The sequence below is a fragment of the Oncorhynchus mykiss genome, chromosome 8 (assembly GCF_057628025.1).
Source record: "Oncorhynchus mykiss isolate SJ-2025 chromosome 8, ASM5762802v1, whole genome shotgun sequence".
Taxonomy (NCBI): Eukaryota; Metazoa; Chordata; class Actinopteri; order Salmoniformes; family Salmonidae; genus Oncorhynchus; species Oncorhynchus mykiss.
In genome coordinates, this window is record NC_143029.1 from 50,729,998 (window position 1) to 50,755,847 (window position 25,850).

At 43.7% G+C, this 25,850-nt stretch overlaps 1 protein-coding gene across 1 annotated transcript; it reads left to right on the forward strand.

The window, feature by feature from the left end:
• The first annotated feature begins 15,881 nt into the window (after positions 1-15,881).
• LOC110530003 (sodium/potassium-transporting ATPase subunit beta-3) lies at positions 15,882-24,798 on the forward strand. Its single transcript, XM_036985549.2, has 7 exons — positions 15,882-16,212; positions 18,297-18,425; positions 19,143-19,241; positions 20,272-20,465; positions 21,054-21,104; positions 22,499-22,585; positions 22,870-24,798. Exons 1-7 carry the CDS (start codon positions 16,095-16,097, stop codon positions 23,035-23,037), a joined length of 846 nt encoding a protein of 281 aa, XP_036841444.1. The 5' UTR covers positions 15,882-16,094; the 3' UTR covers positions 23,038-24,798.
• The last annotated feature ends 1,052 nt before the right edge of the window (positions 24,799-25,850 follow it).

Genomic DNA, 25,850 nt, shown 5'->3' on the forward strand with positions numbered 1-25,850 from the left:
ATGATGCCCCTGTCAAGAATGCAGTCAGTCAGAAGTGAGAAATCAGTGTAGAAAAAGCCACACAATGGCAGTTTGAAACTTCTTCTTCTTTTTGGATTCTATCACATATGGTCTATTTGTTCTCCCCTCCTCTCCCTTATATCTAGTTACAGTGCTAAATTATTAGATATTTATTATTATAGTGTCATGTAATACCTATTTATTCATGATCTCCTCTTCACCCTTCTGCTTCACCAGTCACCACTTTGGCTTGACAGATCCCTCTATCTTTGGAGAATTGATCCCTATTATGTCTGTTGTGAGTATCTCATCAATACATCATCATCTCCACATCTTGGAATGAGTCTGTTATCTTTATAGGATTAAGGTAGCTTTGTTTTGTCTGTGTAATCAGCCATGCTAGGTCAGTGGAGCTTCAGGTTATTTTGTGTGTATATCTTTGTGTGTGTATTACCCTTTGTGTGTAAAACTGCTTAATTCTAAGCATAAGCCATTTATTGCGTGTTTATACTGTATATACAGGCGAAGATGGAGAGGAAAAAAAAGAATACATCTATAACTGAGGCTTGAATGCAAAATAAAGATGCTTATTTGGACATCATGGGGCCCAAAAAATCATAGTGCAAGAAAGTGCATAAATCAAAGGTCTCAGGCCATCCTCAGTGTAAATGGTCAGCACACACACCTGGCTTCTATTTCAAGAACAATTAGATTTGTCAAGCAAGAAAATACATCAGAAAATCTATAAATCAGTACCTAGTACAATCGAATGTATGATCTAGATTATATACAAAAGCGGACAGAAAAATACAAGAAATGATTGCTTTTTCATATAGCATGTGAACATTTCGGCAGAATAAATAACATAGGATCGTAATAGAGTAGGGAGCTAGAGAGACCACTATATATATATACACACAGGTAATATAAACATGCAATAACTGACTGATACTTAAGATGAATGTGGATAGGAGGTGATATTTGGAAGCAGTATACTAGCAATTGATATGTTTGTTACAACGTAGGCATTTGGACATTGGTTTATGGACTCAAGGTAAATATTTAACTGATAAAGACACACTGTGATATTATCTTAGCTGTTGTTGTTAAGCAAAGTATGTGTTTCAATGAACACTTATATTTTCTGCATTGATCACTGGTTGATAGAACCCTTAAAGTGACAGTTCACCCCAAAATCAAAGTTAGTTATATTATTGGATTGCGTCAATTCCATGCTATTGATTTGGGTTTTATGGGTGTCATGACGTGTCCACTGTGGGGCTCTACAACAGTCAGCTTTCAGTTTAAGTTTAGGCATTTTTTAAATATGTTTTTGAACCCTTATTTTACCAGGTAAGTTGACTGAGAACACAGCAGCAACCTGGGGAATAGTTACAACGGAGAGGAGGATGGGGGTGAATGAGCCATTGGAAGCTGGGGAGGATTAGGTGGTACAGTGGCTTTCAAAAGTATTCACTACCTTGTCATTTTTTCTATTTTGTTGCCTTACAACCTGTTTTGGGGGGGGGGGGGTTTGTGTCATTTGATCTACACAACATACCTACCACTTTGAAGATGCAAAATATGTTTTATTGTGAAACAAACAAAAAATAAGATAACTTGAGCGTGCATAAATATTCACCCCCCCCCCCACCCCCCCACCCCCAAAAGTCAATACTTTGTAGAGCCACCTTTTGCAGCGATTACAGTTGCAAGTCTCTTGGGTTATGTCGCTATAAGCTTGGCACATCTAGCCACTGGGATTTTTCCCCATTCTTCAAGGCAAAACTGCTCCAGCTCTTTCAAGTTGGATGGGTTCCACTGGTGTACAGCAATCTTTAAATCATACCACAGATTCACAGTTGGATTGAGGTCTGGGCTTTGACTAGGCCATTCCAAGACATTTAAATGTTTCCCCTTAAACCACTCAAGTGTTGCTTTAGCAGTATGCTTAGGGTCATTGTCCTGCTGGAAGGTGAACCCCCATCCCAGTCTCAAATCTCTAGAAGACTGAAACAGGTTTTCCTCAAGAATGTCCCTGTGTTTAGCTCCATCCATCAGTCCTTCAATTCTGACCAGTGTCCCAGTCCCTGCCGATGAAAAACATCCCCACAACATGATGCTGCCACCACCATGCTTCACTGGGGGGGGATGGTGTTCTCGGGGTGATGGGAGGTGTTGAGTTTGCGCCAGACATAGTGTTTTCCTTGCTGGCCAAAACTCTCCATTTCAGTCACATCTGGCCAGAGTACCCTTTTCCATATGTTTGGGGAGTCTCCCACATGTCTTTCGGCGAACACCAAACGTGTTTGCTTATTTTTTTCTTTAAGCAATGGCTTTTTTTCTGGACACTCTTCCATAAAGCCCAGCTCTGTGGAGTGTACGGCTTAAAGTGGTCCTATGGACAGATACTCCAATCTCCACTGTGGAGCTTTGCAGCTCCTTCAGGGTTATCTTTGGTCTCTTTGTTGCCTCTCTGATTAATTCCCTCCTTGCCTGGTCCGTGAGTTTTGGTGGGCAGCCCTCTCTTGGCAGGTTTGTTGTGGTGCCATATTCTTTCTATTTTTTATATTGGATTTAATGGTGCTCCGTGGGATGTTCAAAGTTTCTGATATTTTTTTATAACCCAACCCTGATCTGTACTTTTCCACACCTTTGTTCCTAACCTGTTTGGAGAGCTCCTTGGTCTTCATGGTGCCGCTTGCTTGGTGGTGCCCTTTGCTTATTCGTGTTGCAGACTCTGGGACCTTTCTGAACAGGTGTATATATACTGAGATCATGCGACAGATCATGTGACACTTAAATAAAGTCAATCTGTGTGCAATCTAACTAATTATGTGACTGAAGCCAATTGGTTGCACCATATCTTATTTGGGGGTTTCATAGCAAAGGGGGTGAATACATATGCACTTTAAAAAAATTTTTTTTAACAAGTTATTTTTTTCATTTCACTTCACCAATTTGGACTATTTTGTGTATGTCCATTACATGAAATCCAAATAAAAGTCCATTTAAATTACAGGTTGTAATGCAACAAAATAGGAAAAACACCAAGGGGGATGAATACTTTTGCAAGGCACTGTACTTATCAACCATCAGTGAGATGGATGTTCTATACAGAGGCCTTCCATTCTTGGTGCTGTTGCACCTAATTGAAGCCTTATGTTGTAAATTCTAGCTTTCAGCTTGCTTGTGTATACAGTTGTATACCACAGTTGAAATTCTGTGTTACACTGTTGGGTAATTATATTCTGTTGCATCCTGTGGTGGATACAAAGATGTCCCAGGGACTCATCTGAACTAAGTTAAATGATGAGTTATCCAACTCTTTGGACTCTTTGGTACAGCCTCTCCCATAGGTCGTTTGGTGACCCTTTACGAAAAGGAAAGAGAACATTGGGTTGCGGATGTAACCTTGGTTCTCTGAGTAGAGTAACGGGTCGCCAAGCTTTCATCTCGTTCCACCACCTCCTTGGAGTTTGAGTGAAGTAATGGATCGTATGTCATGCCACACCACCTTTAATAGTGACAGGTCATGTGGGTACACTAAGGGGGTGGCGTGACTGTAAACATGTTTGATATTAAGCATCTCAATCACATCACGTTCCCGTAGGTCTTTTGGCAGCCCGTGGATTGCCATTGCAATGGACAGATGAATTGTGAACAAATGAACTGTATTCTTGCTCTCATTTTGCTGGTATGAGAGAGAGGGGAAACTAATTGGGCACAAAGAGAAGGGCTCTGCAGACTACGAAAGGATTGTGTGTGATGTGGAATACTCATACACTGTACTGCTCTCTGTACTAATTTCTTGCATCAATACACACAGTTTTCTCACACTATCTTCTTGCATAATCTCCCCCTACACAGAAGCACCCACTTGCCATCTCCCAGTCTTTCTCACACACGCACACACACACACACACACACCACCTATTCTAACACTTATTCACAGTTTCTCACTTCTCTACCTCTATCCTTTCTCTCTCACACACATGCACACTCACAGAGAGAGAGAAAGAGAGAGAGGTCCTGTTTGCCTGTGGGCTTGGCAGTGGGCTGATTTCACAAGGGAAATATGTTTGAATGAGATACGGGCCTGGCCTATGAATCAACACACTTTGTGCTCACACCAATCAGACTATGGCAAAACATATTTATTGTGTGTGCCGGAGAATGCATTTGCTTAAGTGTGTGGTGTGTAGTGCGTGTACTTCTAACAGACCTAGTGTGTCTGTCATTTTGATAGAAAAAATGTGTGGGTGTGTATGTGTGTGTATGTTTGTGATTGTGTGGGTATGTGTGTTGTATTGTACAGACTCTTAGAAAAAAAAACATTACTTATAGAATCAAAAAGGGTTCTAATATCACTTGCTTCATGTATGGAACCCCAAAAAGTTATATATATAGAACCCTTTTATAGAGTTCTTTAAAACTCAGTCAATATTCCCATCATAAGAAGGAATTACCCTTGACCATGACCACAAATATGGGAAAATAAACATTCTTTCCCATTAAACCTATTGTAAAAGAGCCAACTTCGTTGTCGATTTTTAGTTATACAGAAATAACAAAACAATGCCTGAAAAGCTACGGTGTTGTTCAATGTACATGTAACTGTAACGGTCTTCTAGGTGTGAAGGAGAGTCGGACCAAAATGCGGCGTGTAGATTGCGATCCATGTTTATTGTGACTATAGCAACATGAATCCAAATACAAACAGTGCAAAATAATAAACGTAATGAAAACCGAAACAGCCTAAACTGGTGCAAACTAACACTAAGGACAATCACCCACAAACACACAGTGAAACCCAGGCTACCTAAATATGGTTCCCAATCAGAGACAATGACTAACACCTGCCTCTGATTGAGAACCATATCAGGCCGGACATAGAAATAGACAAACAAGACATCCAACATAGAATGCCCACCCAGTTCACGTCCTGACCAACACTAAAACAAGGAAAACACACACGAACGATGGTCAGAACGTGACAGTACCCCCCCTCCAAGGTGCGGACTCCGGACGCACAACTTAAACCTATGGGGGAGGGTGTGGGTGGGCATCTGTCCGCGGTGGCGGCTCTGGCGCTGGACGTGGACCCCACTCCATAACAGTTTTAGTCCACCTCCTTAGCGTCCCTAGATAGGTGACCCTTCTTAATGACAGCTCGGGACAGAGGGTCAGCTCGAGACAGAGGGGCAGCTCGGGACAGAGGGGCAGCTCGGGACTGATGGGTAGCATAGCACTGAGAGGAAGCTCAGGCAGGTAGTTAGATCCGGCAGATCCTGGCTGGCTGGCGGTTCTGGCAGATCCTGGCCGGCTGGCGGTTCTGGCAGATCCTGGCCGGCTGGCGGTTCTGGCAGATCCTGGCCGACTGGCGGATCTGGAAGATCCTGGCCGACTGGCAGATCTGGAAGAGTCTGGTCGACTGGCAGATCTGGAAGAGTCTGGTCGACTGGCAGATCTGGAAGAGTCTGGTCGACTGGCAGATCTGGAAGAGTCTGATCGACTGGCAGATCTGGAAGAGTCTGGTCGACTGGCAGATCTGGAAGAGTCTGGTCGACTGGCAGATCTGGAAGAGTCTGGTCGACTGGCAGATCTGGAAGAGTCTGGTCGACTGGCAGATCTGGAAGAGTCTGGTCGACTGGCAGATCTGGAAGAGTCTGGTCGACTGGCAGATCTGGAAGAGTCTGGTCGACTGGCAGATCTGGAAGAGTCTGGTCGACTGGCAGATCTGGAAGAGTCTGGTCGACTGGCAGATCTGGAAGAGTCTGGTCGACTGGCAGATCTGGAAGAGTCTGGTCGACTGGCAGATCTGGAAGAGTCTGGTCGACTGGCAGATCTGGAAGAGTCTGGTCGACTGGCAGATCTGGAAGAGTCTGGTCGACTGGCAGATCTGGCTGCTCCATGCTGACTGGCAGCACTGGCTGCTCCATGCTGACTGACGGCCCTGGCTGCTCCATGCTGACTGGCGGCCCTGGCTGCTCCATGCTAACTGGCAGCTCTGGCGGCTCCTTGCAGACTAGCAGCTCTGGCGGCTCCTTGCAGACTAGCAGCTTTGGCGGCATCCTGCAGACAGGCAGCTCTGGCGGCTCCTTGCAGACTGGTAGCTCCTTGCAGACTGGCAGCTCTGGCGGCCCCTGGTTGACTGGCGGCGCTGGCGCTGGGCTGACTGACGGCACTGGCGGCCCCTGGCTGACTGGCGGCACTGGCGGCCCCTGGCTGACTGGCGGCACTGGCGGCCCCTGGCTGACTGGCGGCACTGGCGGCCCCTGGCTGACTGGCGGCACTGGCGGCCCCTGGCAGACGGGCGGCGCTGGCGGCTCCTGGCAGACGGGCGGCGCTGGCGGCGCTGGGCAGACGGGCGGCGCTGGCGGCACTGGGCAGACGGGCGGCACTGGCGGCGCTGGGCAGACGGGCGGCACTGGCGGCGCTGGGCAGACGGGCGGCACTGGCGGCGCTGGGCAGACGGGCGGCACTGGCGGCGCTGGGCAGACGGGCGGCACTGGCGGCGTTGGGCAGACGGGAAGCTCCGATGGCGCCGGGCAGACGGGAAGCTCCGGCAGAGGCGCCGGGCAGACGGGAAGCTCCGGCAGAGGCGCCGGGCAGACGGGAAGCTCCGGCAGAGGCGCCGGGCAGACGGGAAGCTCCGGCAGAGGCGCCGGACAGGCGGGAGGCTCCGGCAGAGGCGCCGGACAGGCGGGAGGCTCCGGCAGAGGCGCCGGACAGGCGGGAGGCTCCGGCAGCGCTGGAGAGGAGGAAGGCTCTGGACGGATGGGCCGGAGAGACAGCCTGGTACGGGGAGCTGCCACCGGAGGGCTGGGGTGTGGAGGTGGTGACGGATAGACCGGGCCGTGCAGGCGCACTGGAGCTCTTGAGCACCGAGCCTGTCCAACCTTACCCGGTTGAATGGTCCCGGTCGCCCTGCCAGTGCGGCGAGGTGGAATAGCCCGCACTGGGCTATGCAGGCGAACCGGGGACACCGTGCGCAAGGCTGGTGCCATGTAAGCCGGCCCAAGGAGACGCACTGGAGACCAGATGCGTAGAGCCGGCTTCATGGCACTTGGCTCGATGCCCACTCTAGCCCGGCCGATACGCGGAGCTGGAATGTACCGCACCGGGCTGTGCACCCGCACTGGGGACACCGTGCGCTCCACAGCATAACACGGTGCCTGCCCGGTCTCTCTAGCCCCCCGGTAACCACAGGAAGTTGGCTCAGGTCTCCTACCTGGCGTAGCCATACTCCCTGTTAGCCCCCCCCCAAGAAATTTTTGGGGCTGACTCCCGGGCTTCCATCCACGACGCCGCGCTGCCTCCTCGTACCAACGCCTCTCCGCTTTCGCCGCCTCCCGTTCTTCCTTGGGGCGGCGATACTCTCCTGGCTGAGCCCAAGGTCCTTTACCGTCTAATTCGTCCTCCCATGTCCATACCTCCTCGCGCTGCTCCTGCTGCTGCTTTTTCCTTTGCCCATTACCACACCGCTTGGTCCTGTTGTGGTGGGTGATTCTGTAACGGTCTTCTAGGTGTGAAGGAGAGTCGGACCAAAATGCGGCGTGTAGATTGCGATCCATGTTTATTGTGACTATAGCAACATGAATCCAAATACAAACAGTGCAAAATAATAAACGTAATGAAAACCGAAACAGCCTAAACTGGTGCAAACTAACACTAAGGACAATCACCCACAAACACACAGTGAAACCCAGGCTACCTAAATATGGTTCCCAATCAGAGACAATGACTAACACCTGCCTCTGATTGAGAACCATATCAGGCCGGACATAGAAATAGACAAACAAGACATCCAACATAGAATGCCCACCCAGTTCACGTCCTGACCAACACTAAAACAAGGAAAACACACACGAACGATGGTCAGAACGTGACAGTAACCAAGTCCAAAACCCTATGGTTCTCAATGCTCCCATGTAGGAAAAAAGAGCCTGTGAGTAGAGCCCTGTGGCAGGCTATTCGGTGTGGGAGAGTGGGAAATGAGGGGACCTGGTGTCCAAATAGCTACTGTATGGAAAATATTTCATCACAGGTATGACATATAACTTGTTTAGTAAAGTCGTAACTTCACTCACTACTTGTAACTGTATAGTCTGTTTGTTTGTGTTTGTCTTGGCTGGCTTAATGTTCCGGTCGGTACTAGCACTCACTCGCTCATGTGGTTGCTAGCACCGTCATGAAAAGGGGCATGAGTATGACGTTTTTCTAGGTAGTGAGAACGCTCGGAAGCAGGCAATGTTGAAAAGTAATCTTTAAACATTTTGTACTTTTTTTAAATGCAGTTTTGTAATTGACTATGGGGTAACCTAGGTAACCAAAGGTTGTTTTTCCCACAGGCAGCTAGCTTTCTATCTAATACCGACTTGGACTATCAGAACTCCAAGGTTTATTCTTCACTGAACCAAAATTGGTTCCATATAGAACCCTGTATGGTGCCATTTATGAAGTCTACACCTGTTGTATTCATCTCATGTGACAAATAACTTATGATTTGATGACTCACGTCAATCTTTGTACCTATTCTGTCTGTCTGAGTATGGGTTGTTGCCTGGCTTGTTCCTGAGAAGAAGAAGATCTCCAGAAGTAAGCATGAGTTAATCTGCCAAAATGAAGACAAAATGCCCTGCAGACACATCACATTTGGAAAGTATTCAAACCGCTTGACTTTTTCCACATTTAGCCTTATTCTAAAATCGATTAAATTCATGTTTTCTTCATCAATCTACACACAATACCCAATAATGACAAAGCGAAAAATGTTTTTTAGAAATGTTTACAAATTTATATAAATCTGACTACATACTGAGATACTGAAATAAAAGTAATAATTAGCTAATTGCCAATGTCACGATGGGTCTTTAGCTCTATTTGGCATATTTCATAATAAAAACCAACATTTATTTCTAAGAGTTAGCTAGCTAGCTTGTAAAGTGTCTCATTAAGTAGGCTAGCTAGCTCACAAACGGTGCTCAAATTCTAATTAAACCTTATCTAGCCTAGCTATAGTTGATCAGACATTGGCTTCATATATTTGAATTAAATAATCAACTTTGCTTACCTTAATAAATTGAAAGTAAGCAAAAGTATGTGCTTATTGGTACACTATTTGCAAGTTCAACCATCGTCTTGCATCGTCATGCTGGAATGGCAGTTGTTTTTTTAATCAGAATGGCAGTTGTTTTTTTAATCAGAATGGCAGTTGTTTTTTTAATCAGAATGGCAGTTCAATTTTGAATGGCTCAAAAGGTTTTATATATACAAAAAGTTATCTAAAAGTGTATGATTTTAATAAACACATTATTTCCTCTTGCTTCTAGCTAGCATTTAGCTTGCAACAGCACAAGTTTGTATGAAGCTTGCTGTTTGCCACTCCAACCTCGGAGTTAACTGTAATTTCAGAGTTTGATGTGACTGGGTTTGTTTTTATTAGCTATTGTTAAAATCTACATTACACTCTGGGTTAGGGATAGAACCCTCAAGGTTCTACGCCTTCACTGGGTACATACTGTATATAGAACCTTTTTTAGCAAAGGGTTATTTAATTATTGTCCAATGAACTGAAAGGTTCTACATAGAACACAAAAGAGTGTACTATATGCTGTATAGTTTGAACAAGTTCTGGTGGAACTGCAACAAATGCATTCTGACAGCAGGAACTGAATGGATTTCAACCTCCACTCCAGCCCCTCCCACGGTCCTATCTATCCACAGAACACTAAATCAATGGATGTTATATAACTCTCTCTCTCTCTCTTTCTCTCTCTCTCTCACACACACACAAACACAAACTGTGCTCTGTCATTGTGCATCAATGCGTGCGTGGGTGTTGTGTGTGGGGCTTTAGGTGATTATTTCTATAGCTTTACTTCACTCTCTCTCGGGTCCACAAATCCTATGTTTTGAGGAAATTCTGTATTCTCTCTTTCTATCATCTTTCTCTCCCTCTTGCTCAGTTTGCTGGCATTGCATTTCAGTGATGCTGTACCTCCATGGCAACCACGATTGTTAAAAGCCCCAAATATCTGTTGAGCTAATTATATCATGGCTGGGTCTAATCCTGAATGCTGATTGGTTAAAACCGCATTCCAGCCTGTGTCTATTCCACAAGTTACCACCGACCTAAATCTATTATGTTAAAATACCTATTTACTCTGTTCCATCTGACTGTGCAATCCACTGTCTCATCAGCCCAGCCAAGCAATTTATAAACTTGATTTACAATTTAAACAATGCAGTTTTAAGAAAAAATAAGTGTTAAGGAAAAAATAGATAAATAAAAAATAACAGTAACATAACTAAAGAGCAGCAGTAAAATAACAATAGTGAGGCTATATACAGGGGGTACAGGTACAGAGTCAATGTGTGTGGGGCACCGGTTAGTCAAGGTAATTGAGGTAATATGTACATGTAGGTAGAGTTAAAGTGACTATGCATAGATAATAAACAGAGAATACCAGCAGCATAAAAGAGGGGGGGCAATGCAAATAGTCTAGGTAGCCATTTGATTAGCTGTTCAGGAGTCTTATGGCTTGGGGGTAGAAGCTGTTAAGAGGTCTTTTGGACCTAGACTTGGCGCTCCGGTACTGTTTGCCGTGCGGTAGCAGAGAGAACAGTCTATGACTAGGGTGGCTAGAGTTTTTGACAATTTTTAGGGCCTTCCTCTGACACCGCCTGGTATAGACGTCAAGGATGGCAGGAAGCTTGGCCCCATTAATATACTGGGCCATACGCATTACCTTCTGTTGTGCCCTGCGGTTGGAGGCCGAGCAGTTGCCATACCAGGCAGTGATGCAACCAGTCAGGATGCTCTCGTTGTTGCAGCTGTAGAACTTTTTGAGGATCTGAGGACCTATGCCAAATCTTTTCAGTCTCCTGGGGGGTAATAGGCTTTGTCGTGCCCTCTTCACAATAGTCTTGGTGTTTGGACCATGATAGTTTGTTGGTTATGTGGACACTTGAAGCTCTCAACCTGCTCCACTACAGCCCCATCGATGAGAAAGAGGGTGTGCTCTGTCCTCCTATTCATGTAGTCCACAATCATCTCCTTTGTCTTGATCACGTTGAGTGAGAGGTTGTTGTACTGGCACCACACAGCCAGGTCTCTGACCTCTTCCCTATAGGCTGCCTAATTGTTGTCGGTGATCAGGCCTACCACTGTTGTGTCATCGTAAAACTTAATGATGGTGTTGGAGTCATGCCTGGCCATGCAGTCATGAACAGGGAGTACAGCATGGGACTTAGCACGCACCCCTGAGGGGCCCCCATGTTGAGGATCAGTGTGGCAGATGTGTTGTTACCACATGGGGGCGGCCCATCAGGAAGTCCAGGATCCAGTTGCAGAGGGAGGTGTTTAGTCCCAGGGTCCTTAGCTTAGTGATGAGCTTTGAGGGCATTATGGTGTTGAATGCTGAGCTGTAGTCAATGAATAGCATTCTCACATAGGTGTTAATTTTGTCCAGATTGGAAAGGGCAGTGTGGAGTGCAGTAGAGATTGCATCATCTGTGGATCTGTTGGGACGGTATGCAAATTGGAGCGAGTCGAGGGTTTCTGGGATAATGGTGTTGATGTGAGCCATGACCAGACTTTCGAAGCACTTCATGGCTACAGACGTGAGTGCTACGGGTCGGTAGTCATTTAGGCAGGTTACCCTAATGTTCTTGGGCATAGAGACTATGGTGGTATGCTTGAAACATGTTGGTATTACAGACTCATTCAGGTACAGGTTGAAAATGTCAGTGAAGACACTTGCCAATTGGTCTGCGCATTCTCGGAGTACACGTCCTGGTAATGTCTGGCCCTGCGGCCTTGTGAATGTTGACCTGTTTAAAGGTCTTACTCACATCAGCCATGGAAAGCGTGATCACACAGTCACCTGGAACAGCTGATGCTCTCATTCATGTTCAGTGTTACTTGCCTCGAAACGAGCTTAGAAGTAATTTAGGTCGTGTGGTAGGCTCGTGTCACTGAGCAGCTCATGGCTGTGCTTCCCTTTGTAGTCTGTAATAGTTTGCAAGCCTTGCCACATCCGACAAGCATCGGAGACAGTGTAGTACGATTCAATCTTAGACCTGTATTGACACTTTGCCTGTTTGATGGTTCGTCTGAGGGAAAAGCGGGATTTCTAAGAAGCTTCCAGGTTAGAGTCCTGTTACTTGAAAGCGGCAGCTCTCAGTGCGGATGTTGCCAGTAATCCATGGCTTCTGGTTGGGGTATGTACGTACAGTCACTGTGGGGATGATGTCATAGATGCATTTACTGATGAAGACAGTGACTGATGTGATGTACTACTCAATGCCATCAGAAGAATCCCGGAACTAATTCCAGTCTGTGCTAGCAAAACAGTCCTTTAGCTTAGCATCTGCTTCATCTGACCACTTTTTTATTGACCGAGTCACTGCTGCTTTCGTTTTTGCTTGTAAGCAGGAATCAGCAGGATAGAATTATGGTCAGATTTTCCAAATGGAGGGCGAGGAATAGCTTTGTACTCATCTCTGTGTGTGGAGTAAAGGTGGTCTAGAGTTTTTTTCCCTCTGGTTGTACATTTTACATGCAGGTAGAAATTAAATAAAACAGATTTAAGTTTCCATGCATTAAAGTCCCCGGCCACTAGGAGCGCCGCCTCTGGATGAGTGTCTTCCTGTTTGCTTATGCCCGTAAACAGCTCATTGAGTGTGATCTGTTTGTGGTGGTAAATAGACAGCTACGAAGAATATAGATGAAAACTCTCTTGGTAAATAGTTTGGTCTAACGCTTATCATGAGGTACTCTACCTCAGGAAAGCAAAACCTTGAGACTTCCTTAGATTACGTGCACCAGCTGTTGTTAACAAATATACATAGACCGTCGCCCCTGTTCTATCCTGCCAAAAAAATATGAAACCCGCCAGCTGTATGTTATTCATGTCGTCATTCAGCCACGACTCGGTGAAACATAAGACATTACAGTTTTTAATGTCCCGTTGGTGGGATATATGTGCTCGTAGTTTGTCTATTTTATTTTCCAGTGATTGTACGTTGGCTAATAGTATCGAAGGTAAAGGCAGATTACCCACTCGACATCGGATCCTTACAAGGCCTCCAGATCTACACTACCGTTCAAAAGTTTGGTGTCACTTAGAAATGTCCTTGTTTTTTAAAGAAAAGCACATTTTTTGTACATTAACATAACATCAAATTGATCAGAGTTGCCTCTTCACTGTTGACGTTGAGACCGAAGTAAGACTCGAAATAAACTCAGCAAAAAAATAAACGTCCCTTCTTCAGGACCCTGTCTTTCAAAGATCATTCATAAAAATCCAAATAACTTCCCAGATCTTCATTGTAAAGGGTTTAAACACTGTTTCCGATGCTTGTTCAATGAACCATAAATAATGAATGAACATGCACCTGTGGAACAGTCGTTAAGACACCAACTGCTCACAGACTGTAGGCAACTAAGGTCAAGTTATGAAAACTTAGGACACTGAAAGAGGCCTTTCTACTGACTCTGAAAAACACCAAAAGAAAGATGCCCAGGGTCCCTGCTCATCTGCATGAACGTGCCTTAGGCATGCTGCAAGGAGGCATGAGGACTGCCGATGTGGCCAGGGCAATAAATTGCAATGTCCGTACTGTGAGACCCCTAAGACAGCGCTACAGGGAGACGGGATGGACAGCTGATCGTCCTCACAGTGGCAGACCACGTGTAACAACACCTGCACAGGATTGGTGCATCCAAACATCACACCTGCAAGTAAGGGACAGGATGGCAACAACAACTGCCCGAGTTACACCAGGAACGAACAATCCCTCCATGAGTGATCAGACTGTCCGCAATAGGCTAAGAGAGGCTGAACTGATGGCTTGTAGGCCTGTTGTAAGACAGGTCCTCACCAGACATCACTGGCAACAGTGTTGCCTTTGGGCACAAACCCATCGTCGCTGACCAGACAGGACTGGCAAAAAGTGCTCTTCACTGACAAGTCGCAGTTTTGTCTCACCAGGGGTGATGGTCGGATTAACGTTTATCGTTGAAGGAATGAGCGTTACACCGAGGCCTGTACTCTAGAGCGGGATCGAGGTGGAGGTGGTCTGGTCTTCGTCATGGTCTGGGGCGGTGTGTCACAGCATCATCGGACTGAGGTTGTTGTCATTGCAGGCAATCTCAACGCTGTGCGTTACAGTGCAATAAAAAACAAACTTTAACAGATTATGAAATGGCAGATCAGTCTGTTCCTCCATGCGGTGCTCTGTTGTCCCCGCACATGCAACACTCCACTATTTCAAAGGCCTAGGGCTACGTTTTTAGACAAAATTATTCTCCCTGGGCTACAACACCAGTGCAATGAGAAATATATTATTGTTATCAAGTGAATACACACTTACTGTCTACTACGCTGTAAACTGCAGTGATGTAGGCTAGTTTGATTAACTGCTAGAACTTCCTGTTTTGTTTTATGCCGAAATAACTGCATACAGCCTAGTCTTGATTTTGCAACCATCTGGATAAGTTTGGGTCTATTCTCGACAGTTTAGAAGGTCCAGAAAGGTACATTAGCAGGCCACTCATATGGTGTATTTAGTCAGTATGTAGCCTATTGGTGTTAAGATAGGCCTACTATAGGAACATATGGGCTTCTCCTTTCCAACTCCCCACCCGTTCTTTATGCTGTAGTCTATTTTACTTTCAGCAAGCAAGATCAATCGTGCTGTCTCACCTAATAGGCTATTAGTAAAGAAAATAAATTGAAATAAGTGTCCTACAAGCTTTTGTAGTTTGGCTTTTCCTGGGACTACACAAGATTGATTAGGAATAGCCGAGGCAGCAGAAAGGCCAGGTGCATAATTGTGCAACAGAACAACGAGGACAAACTCAAGATATAGTTAGAAGTGTACGCATATTACCCTATAATTCCTAAACTCAATTTTGGGATTATTACCGCAGTGAATATATCCAGTCAATTTACACAGCGAAAGAAACAAATGTGATCAGATAGTCTAACGAAATCATGGGTAGCCTACTGTGAGCTCCCGAGTTTGCGCTCCCAGACCCCGGGCACACTACTCGAAAAGCTACCTACCCTATTGATTCCGTTTTTTAGGGACAAGGAATGTATCCTTCCTAGGCTACAACAACACAATATAATGAATAATGTCATGATTTTTTTCAAGGAAGTACAAAACTCTAGGTTCGCAAAGCAAATAAAGTTGAATGAATACTCAATGTGTGTGTGTGTGTCAGTTCAATAAAGTAAATTCAATAAAGTTGAAAGAATAGTCAGTGTGTGTGTGTGTGTGTGTGTGTGTGTGTGCGCGCGCGCGCGGGGGGAGGGAGGGGGGCCTCCTAACAACACTGGTTGTGACACACTTCAGTATTATTTTATTTTAATTGCAAATTCAGCATGAATCTATCTGAATTTGAAATAAGTGGGTAACTTTGATTAAATAACACTGGAAAGAATGTGTTGTCTCTCACTGCGATATCGGGGTACAGAAAACAAACACCTTATGGTTGCCAGACACACACACACACACCAGAGAGCAGGTTGATGCTCATTGTCAACACAACTCACACATATTTTTTCCATGTAGTCTGACTGAATAGGCTCCATGTTAGGTGTGCTAGGCTACCACAGTCGGAATTCATGAATAGCCTATTACTGAATGGAAAGCATAGGCCTATCATTGTCAACACCATAATCTCTAGATATTTCCAGTTCGCATCTTATTTGTTAGGTACCCCATATTCTCAAATTTTCTCAGGTCATGATAAATGAATAAATCCTGCGTTATTATAGCGTTTTCGTTTAGTGTCATGGCTATCTAGGCTACTCTGTCCAAGCCGCTCTTTTATCATGACTATTTTACTGTAGCCGCAGCGCTTTGAGTAGCGGAGCGAGGCTTCCGCTAGTGGCAGAAAACGTCACAGATTTTTCAACCAAAAAAAAATCAACAAGAGCATCATTGCTTCACTGTGCCGCCCATTCCATTCCAACAATTGACCCAACCACATACCGCCTACATCCCTGATTTCGCCTCATACCATTGCCCGGTGTTCCTCGTATTTGTAAAGAAAAAGGCATACCCAAATTTCCACAATGGCAAGTAATGAAGACAAACCGGCGGCGAAAGAGGATGAGAATGCTGGAAGCTGGAAAGATTCTATCTTCAACCCAAGGACCGGAGAGTTTTGTGGGCGCACAGCGAAGAGCTGGGGTAAGAAAACCTGGACCGGGGCTGGGGCATAGCCCACTGTCGAAAACCATTTTTATTTAATTTGTATTAATATAATTGCAGGCTATTCGATTTGGATGTGCATATTGTCACAGCCTAATATCGGATAGTAATATTATATTATATCCACCCATTCATTCATAGTCTCTATCATTGCGAGGCAGTGGTGGCCTGATATTGTGACAATGAATCTATTTCTGTCTCGTTGGTTTTGAAGCATCATATTGTCAGCCTCATGATGTGTGTGTGCGCGCGCATACGTGTGTGCATGGTGCGTGTGTGTGACACTTTGTACATTTCAGCACTGATTAGCTCAAGACAGATGAATGAGACTAGCCCACCTTTAAGCATAATAATTAGAAACCAAAATCAGTGTATTTCAATTGAGACCACAAATAGACATATAGTCTACAACTCAAATACACGGTTTATGATATACCTTGTCTAGGCCTTCTTCGGTAACCCCCCAAATTGGAATTATAAACTATATGCAAATTATATTCATTCAGATTAGATCATACATTAAATGAATGTGCCCTTTTCACAACAATTTGATCAGAAATCATCAATATCTGCCCTGTAGTGTATCGTACTACATCAGTAGTATGCAACAAAAAAAATTCTGCAGTGTGTGCTTGTGTGTGTGCACGTGTATGTGCATGTGCATGTGAATCCTCTGGAACAGACCAATTTATGGCTAACAACCAGCTAGCATGATTATGTGAAGACCTTGATGTTAAAACCTTCACTGGTGTTACTAGTGAGATATACCACTGACACACACAGATAATATGAAAGTATTCACATTTATGGAATATATATCATCAATTTATGGCAGTAATCTATGGTTACTTTGAAGATGGTGAGCAAGCTCAGGTAAATCTATGCGAGCTAGCAGCTAGCATTACGACCCCGTGTGGTGCTGCGCAGTGGGATGCTCCTCTCCTCTCTCACTCGGTCCCAACATTTCCTCCCTCTATGGCTGCATGGCTTCCCACATTAGCATGCTTGTCAAGGTCAAATGGGTTTCCCCCTTGATCAAGATGCAGGTGCATGATGGGAATGTGTTGGAGGAGAGTGGAGGGAGGGGGAGGTAGGACAGGGCAGGCAAATATTTTGGAATCCTCCATTCTCTGCTGGCTATATGAGAGGTGTAGGCTGTAGGCCTGTAGTGTGTGGTGAACAACCTGATTGTCTGTTTGCATGGTAGTCCCAGTTCTTATGTTATAGCCCATGTCGTTCAATGGACTCATAGGAATTGCTTACATCCATTGTAACATTATATGGTCTCTACAATAGACATTAATATGCATTAACATGCAGTTATGCAGGATTTGAATTATGTACCAATTCTTGGGGATGGGCTGGATCGAAATACACTTGAGTATACCAAACATTAGGACTACTATACCCTATTCAAAGGCACGACATCTTTTGTCTTGCCCATCACCCTCTGAATGGCACACAATCCATGTCTCAATTGTCTCAAGGCTTAAAAATCATCTACACAGATTGAAGTGGATTTAACAGGTGACATCAATAAGGAATCATAGTTTTCCCCTGGATTCACCTGGTCTATCTATGTCATGGGAAGATGTTTTGTATAGTCAGTGTATATTTCTAAAGCTTATGGGTTGCCCAATGCCCAGCACCCATGGGCAGCCCTGTCATTTGATGAGGCTTCAGACATGGACCTCTCAGTCAAAATGCTAGGCTCTTCTGTCATCTTTGATTATTCTGCCTATCATCATAAGAAAACAAAATGAATACCTTTGCTCAACAAAAAGTTGAGGCTGGAAATTGGTCCTCATCTCTCCTTACTCTCCTACTTATCCAGTTATTTACATGGAAAGCTGTCCTTATTGAAACGCCTACATTTAGATGGATGAATGATCTAAATACACATTGATATGCTACTATGGCAGAGGCAGTTCACCAAACGACCCTCGTCTGATCAGGTGTGTAGACCTAGCTTTTAGCTCGGAGGGCTAACATAGTCTGGAATCGTGCTAATCTCTCTCTCTCGATCAATCTCTCTCGATTGATCACTCGCTTTCTCTCTACAGGCCTCATTCTCCTGTTCTACCTGGTGTTCTATGCGTTCCTGGCTGGGATGTTCGTCCTCACCATTTGGGTCATGCTGCTGACACTGGACGACTATGTGCCAAAGTACCGCGACCGGGTGCCACACCCAGGTGAGTAGCACCACAGGGAGATGATTTATTCAATCAATCAACCAACCGAATAAATCTACCAATCAGTCAGTTGGGTCAGATCGGCAGATGATTTATTATTGGGATTTTATTTGCGTACAAGGTCATTCTGAGGAAAAACGGAACTGAAATATCAAAGAATTGTTGTATTTTGTTGATTTTGAGCACACGCTTTGTCAATTAGGACAGGTAGTTAGCATTTTTCAATCCTGAGAATCCTGTGGACTACGATTGGTCAATATTGCCCAGCACTATACAGCCACTGTTGAATGATGAGATTTCTGGTTTGAACTCTAATAGTAATGGCCAAACTCTTTATATACTGTCTGTTTGGCAACACTTTATTTAAAGGGTACCTATATAAGGATGAATGTGTTATGCATGGGTTATGAAAGTGTTATGTATGGGTTATGAATGTGTTATGTATGGGTTATGAATGTATTATGTATGGGTTATGAATGTGTCATGTATGGGTTTTGAATGTGTTATGTATGGGTTATGAATGTGTCATGTATGGGTTTTGAATGTGTTATGAAGCCCTAATGTAGGTATCCTTTAAATGAAGGGTTACTGTTTGTTTCTGGGTTTACTACATAACATTGTTGACCCTGATTTATTTGTCAGTAGATTTAATTATGTTTTACCAGGTATTTTTGATGAAGGTAGTCGTGATCTCATACTCTACTCTCTGTTTCTTAGGGTTGGTCATTCGGCCCAAGCAATTGGACATGCTGTTTAACAGATCTCAACCTCTCCAGTTTGCCCAGTATGTCCAGACCTTAGAGTCTTTCCTGCAACGTGAGTATGGTTTTTGTTGTCTCCTTGCCAAATCTGTGCCCTTTTCTCTCTCTCTAACGTGCCTTCTTTTTCTCTCTCTCTCTCTTCTCTCTTTATTTCTCTCTTTGTACTTTTCAATCATGCTTTATTGGCATATCTATGAAATACAATGTTGCGTTATGGGTCTTTCCAAAAAATGCCTTTTGAGCCCCTTTGACATTTTAAGTAGAACTTGTGCACACATTTTAAAAACTTAATAAACTTAATCAGCTCAATAATATGAATAAAGACGATAAAGAGCATTTTGACATCCTCTAGGAAGATTTTAACCCACTTAACCCCAATATTTCTTCAACTTTTCACCATCATTGTAAAAGCCTTAATTATTTTGTTGCTTTGACAAAGTCATTTCTGAAGATGATTATTTCTTTAATGTGATTAGGGATTAATTTCAAGGACAAAAACAACAATCTTTCCCTCATTTTACGGTCTTCCCTGTTACGTGACCTGACCTCACATTTTAATATGGTGAAACTATACCTTTTAAAATATTTTTTTCAAAAGAAACATTAAACATTCAAATAGTCAAACCGTTGTGTAAAAGCAGCTGGTTACTGTTGCCCATAGATAGACACAGGCTCTAAATGTTTTCACAATGAACTTTGCTTTGTTACGCTTGCATTCAATTGCCCATCCCGCACAACAAGCTACTGAATATTTCCACACTATGAGGTTGGAATGATACTGTGAAATTGATGATGCTATAATGTCCTTTTTTGTGTAAGATCTGTTTGAAAAAACTGCCTGAAATGACTGTTTTAGCGGAACGGAGTGGACATCACCAATCGGTAAATGAGTTCATAAACTCAGCAAAAAAGAAACATCCCTTTTTCAGGTTATTGAAATGTAACATCCAATAAAAATCATTCAAAATTCACCAGACCTCCAAGGGAGGTGTGACATTGATGTGATTTTGGAGGTATGGCAACACGAGACTAATAGACCAATAATAAAAATTCATACAAGTCTGTCAATATCGTTTTTTTCTCAGATTACAATGACACGGAGCAGGAGAGGAATGTGGCGTGCGCGGCGGGGGGCTACTTTGAGCAGGAGGGCGAGGTGGGCGAGCAGAGGAAGGTTTGTCAGTTCAAGAGGAGCGATCTGAGCCTCTGCTCCGGCCTGTCCGACTCCACGTTCGGTTACACCGAGGGGAGACCCTGTGTCCTCCTCAAAATGAATAGGGTACTCCTCCTTTCCCTCTTCTCTTTGGATACATATTTGTGTCCCAATTCTCTTTCTTTCCAAAGTGTGTACTCGCACACTCCCCGTCGTCTAAAAACATTGGATTGGTTTAAGCATTGGCGTCCACCACTTTTCAATCCATGACAGGGAAGTGCACATTTTGGGAAAATGGTAGATAATTGGGATGAAGCCAATACTCACCAGATGCATGTCATTGACTTGAATACACTCGGCTCCTGATGAAGTGCACATTGGATAAGTGCAGACCCAATTAAATCCAGGGCAGTGCTGTGTAGTTCACCAGTCCCAATTCAAATACACATTCACAAGAGCCTTGCATGTATCAGTAGACGACATTAGCCAATAGTGGACTTCTCTCCTCCTCAATCTAGTTATTTCCATTTGCTTCTCTTTGTTACCATTCTCTATTATTAAGTTTTGCTGTCCTTTTCACCCTCTCCTTATATATGTTTCTATCCCATTGGATTGCTCAGAGTAGACCACATTGATGGTAATGATTTAAATCAGCCGATTGTGTGACTGCGGCTCTCTGATTCGTTGATTGGTTAATTGGTGTTCCATTCACAGATCATTGGGCTGAAGCCGCGTGGAGATCCCTATGTCAACTGCACAGCAAAGGTAAATGTCATCATGATCTCAGTATGTGTGTTTTTGTCTGTGTTTGAAGATAGTCATATACTCTGGTTACCTTTATATCATTTTTGTTATTTATTGTTTATGTTGATATTTGTGTCTTCTTTTTTTCCTGATTTGGTTTGATTTTGTTTTTCTGCATTGTTCCAGTTGAAGGTTTAGGGTAAGCTTAGCGATGTGGAAGTGTATATGTTTATACAGTATGCAAGTTACTACCTCGTGGAAATAACTTGCATTGTACTAGCAACTTACAGGGTTGTTTTGTTGTCTCCCCCCTTTTTAAGTGCTCTATTGTGTTATCTGCTTGATTTTCGAGTTGCTTTTGCTTCTTGTGGTCCTGTTTGATGCAGCATACCAACATTATAATAGGAACCTTTTAGAACCTACCAGTGTTATTATACGAACTGGCCATTGACTATGACCTCTCATGGAGCCCAGAAAGAGTAGGCGTTGCTTAATGTAAAAGTGAATGGTTTTACATTACAGTGAACGCAGCTTTAGGAATATATCAAAATTCTTACATACTCATATGAACTTGTGTAGATCTGAAAAAGATTTGATAGGTGTGCGCAATATGGCAAAATTGACACACAACACAGAGGGCTATTAACCGGAGGAGAAAGTAAGCAGGTCCGGTACAGAGTACCGGCAAATTAAATAGTGCAGGTACGGCGTACTGGTTAAATACGAGCCTATCACAATAATGAATACAAAGATGACACGAAAACTGTCGGTTATTACACAATAATTTCTCATTACCACTTGTCAGCCACACTCCAAAATGTCCTGTGGTTCGACATGAACACTAACATTTTGCGAAAGCAGAGATGACTGGCCAGGACCGAGATGCGCACAGACAGCAGTTGGACGCATCAATCAATTCTGGCTTCAAGTGTGCCTAATGTAATGACAATTGTTGAACGTGATTAGCCTACCCGTTTCAGTGTTTTAATAGATGCTGGATTTTTTTAGGCAAGTGGACGAACATGTAGCCTACTTAAAAAAAAAAAAAAATTGACAATCAGATGAAAACATCATGACTGCTTGTCTTCTCGCCCCATTTAAAGGTAAATACATTTTGACAGTTAAATGACATGTCTGTACTATTAGGCTCATTAAAAAAACGTGTGCGTGCGCTACATAGGAGGTCCCATACCGGGAATAAATAAATCTACTTTCACCGCTGCGTTTTATCTACTGATGCAAGAATTTGGAAGACCATTGGATGGACCTATGGTTGATTGAGCTGTTCTATCCAACCCTTTCAGAGCTATATGAAGTCCCAACAGTAGACATGGGATAGGATATACATACTCTTGCTCTTCTATCATTTTTCTGTGTTGACTATTATTCTTTCTCTTCCTCCTTTGCCTCTTCAGAGGGACACACCCATACAGATGCAGTACTTCCCTAGTGAGGGGCGGTTCGATAAAATGTATTTCCCTTACTACGGCAATAAGCTTCATGTAAGTTTGGGTGAAAGGTCAAGGTTCATCCATTTTTGTCTTGTCGTACTGGTTGGTGCTATATCGGAAAGCATTATTATACAACGATGCAAGAATTTGGAAGACTGTTGGATGAGCAACAACAGTCTTTGTTGGTCAATTATCATTTTTTCCCTTCCACTCCTTTTCCCCTCTTTTCTTTACCACCCTGTGGCACTCTTACTGTGTGTCTCACCCTCCCTCTTTTTGGTCCTTCCTTCCACCCCCCCCCCCCCCCCCCCCCCCCCTCCATTTTCTGTCTGTAGGAGAGGTATGTGCAGCCCCTGGTTGCGGTTAAGCTGTTGCTGAACAAGGACGACTACAACACAGAGCTGACCATCGAATGCCGGATCGAAGGATCTGACTTGCGCAACAACGACGATCGAGACAAGTTCCTGGGCCGTGTCACCTTCCGAATCACAGTCAAAGAGTAGGGAGTAGCGAGGAGGAGGATAGTGTGGAGAAATGTGGTTCTGACCTTCCCCGGACGATTCCTATTAGAATAAAAATGGGCCTAATTCCAAACCAATCCCTCCACCGTTGCTCCATATCCTAGGCGAGGGACATTCAAATCTGGTATTATTCATACTGCCTTGGTAGTTCATTGATTGGCCAGATAGTCTACTCATCTGGTGTTACAGGTCAGTCTCTGGTTAGGTGTGATAGGGAAAGCTTAAAAAACAGCAGTGCTGTGAACCCCGAATCCTGGATTTGAATAACTTGTTTTTAGGTTCTTGTTGACGCAATCTTGTATTTCTGATAGTGTTGGATATGTGTAAGCATAGAAAGAGTGCTAGATGGAGCAATTATCATATAATAGAGGATACCATTCCTTTTAGATCTACAGTACATCACACCCAAAACGGGCCTAGAATAGTGCCTAGTGGTAGGGGGTGAGAGATCGGTTTGGGATTGGATCAAAGAAGGATAGGGCAGTGATGTCATCCATTTTTAACTACTGTATCTCCTGGAAAAAACGGTAATCCTGCCAAATTCAATGGAACATCTAGTTCCCTTGTTTGCTTCTATGTTTACTATAATATGGCATCATCTTTTTCCTATCCTTCATTATCTCATTCTAGCAGGAGTCTTTCACGATTTACCAACCTAACGGCCATCATTCCCTTCTATTAGTCGGCTTTTGTTGTCTGACCCAGTGCTCTAGTGTTGATCTAGGAGCTTATTTTCTATTCCCAATGGTTTAGACTGGAGATCAAATGTGGTAAACTGAACCTAGATCCTTGCTTAGTGCCATGGGTTGGATCAACAGTCAGGAGTTAGCCTCAATCTGTATTTCACTTTCATTCATCCACTGCCAATACAATCATGTTTACAGTTGACCCTCTCGCCAACAATTATTCCTCAAAATCACATAGGGACAACTAAATCATAAGGTCAAAGACAGTTAAACACTGTCAAACTGAGATGACCTCAACAATTCAATGTCTATGAGAACCCTTTTCCTCTTGGGACCACATTTTGAACTTCGTCATATTATAATAGGGAACTGTAGATAAGTATGTGTGGTGTGGTCTGAACACAACCCAGTCTTGTGCCGTCTGTCTGTCTCGGCTGCATGTCTATGTGTCTGTTTACTTTACCCCTATACCTCGCCACTGTAATAGCCATTGTTTTGGTGAGCGTTCGGATGCAAAATGGCTGCTGTGCAACGCCCAGGTGGGTGCTATACATTGATGGAGGATGAGGGGAGTTATCCTACCACACGTACACACACACATACACACCACATCACATCACTTACGCATGCACACACCACCCCAACACACAATGTAAAGCGCTTGGAGACCTGTGAGAAAGCGCTGTGTAAATGAAATCCATTGTATCTATGTACTGTATATCCTTGTATGTATATGTACCTATCTTTGGGTCTGAATGCTTGTCTGTTTGTCTATATATTCTCTCTCCTACTCTCTACCGTCTGTGTCTGTCTTTCTCAATGTATATATTTAATGGATTCACACTGTATTTTTTTTCTGTCACAGAACACAATGTCTGAGCACTGTAAAGAAATAATTTAAAGAAATATTTACAGGATATGATCATATTCAAAGCTATGTTTATACAGTCTGAAATGGAACCTACATCTTGAAAGAACAACTTCATATGCAGGATGCCTTAAGACCTGTGCAACAATTATGGATTAAAAGGTGATTTGGGAGGGGGAAAAAATCAAACCTGTGGTCCTCTTAAGTGTGGTTATTTATTGATTGTCCAGGTGCAAGTAACATGTGATATTCTACTTTTACCACAAGAGGGCAGCAGCATTAAGACAGAAATCGGTCGACTGGAGATTCCTTCCTTGCTTGCTGGAAGGAATCTTGCGATGGTGCTACCCAGTGGTGATATTTAGCATAGTAGTAACCTAATTGTTTGCTCTCAGGCAATAATTGTGTTTAATCACCCATTTTCATGAGTAGTAGATCGTATGCATCAGCTTCAATTAAAGGAGCTTGGTTGGCAATTAGATAATTACTTTGATTACCATAAGTCATTTACCTTAAACAAACTGTGATATAGAGGAATACATTAATTGAAGGGGCTTGCTTGCCGAGAGAAGTATAATGTTTCTTGCTTGCTATTGATTACAGTCATCGTGACACTGTTTGTAAGGATATTGGAGCAAACTAATATGTTCAGAACCTTACACATAAACCAGCACTTGCTAGCTTTATTGGCTACATGTTTAGCCAAGGTATTACACTGCTTGTATAGTAGGCCTATGTTCAAAGGCTGATGCAGGAATGTGACTACAACATAGACCATCAGGAAAATAGGATATTGGTTTGGGGATAAGTATATTTCAATCTTGGAGGATAATGTCATGATCAGAAAAGCTTGAATTTCTAATGAATCAGGAAAATCCCTGCGACAGGCAATGGCGATACAATGTTGAACTCTAGGATCCAACAGTTTGAGGCACTGTCCTTCACCATCAATAGCTGTCAATACCTGAGTCCCGCTCCTTAAAAGATAATCTCTCTGCTTTTAGCTCTAGTAGCTTCTTCTACCTTTGTCACTCGCTTATGGTCCAGCCCTTGGAATATTGTCTCTGCAGTAAGGGAGCGAAATGCCGCACTGGGGTAAATGTCAGGGATGTCCCCTCCACCCATTCTGTTTCACTCAAAACGAATAAAAAACACAGTTTTCTCTTTATACATCTCTTGCTGTGCTTCCTCTCCCACTCTTTCGTTCCTTTTCCATGTCTCTTTCACCCTGTGCTTACTCC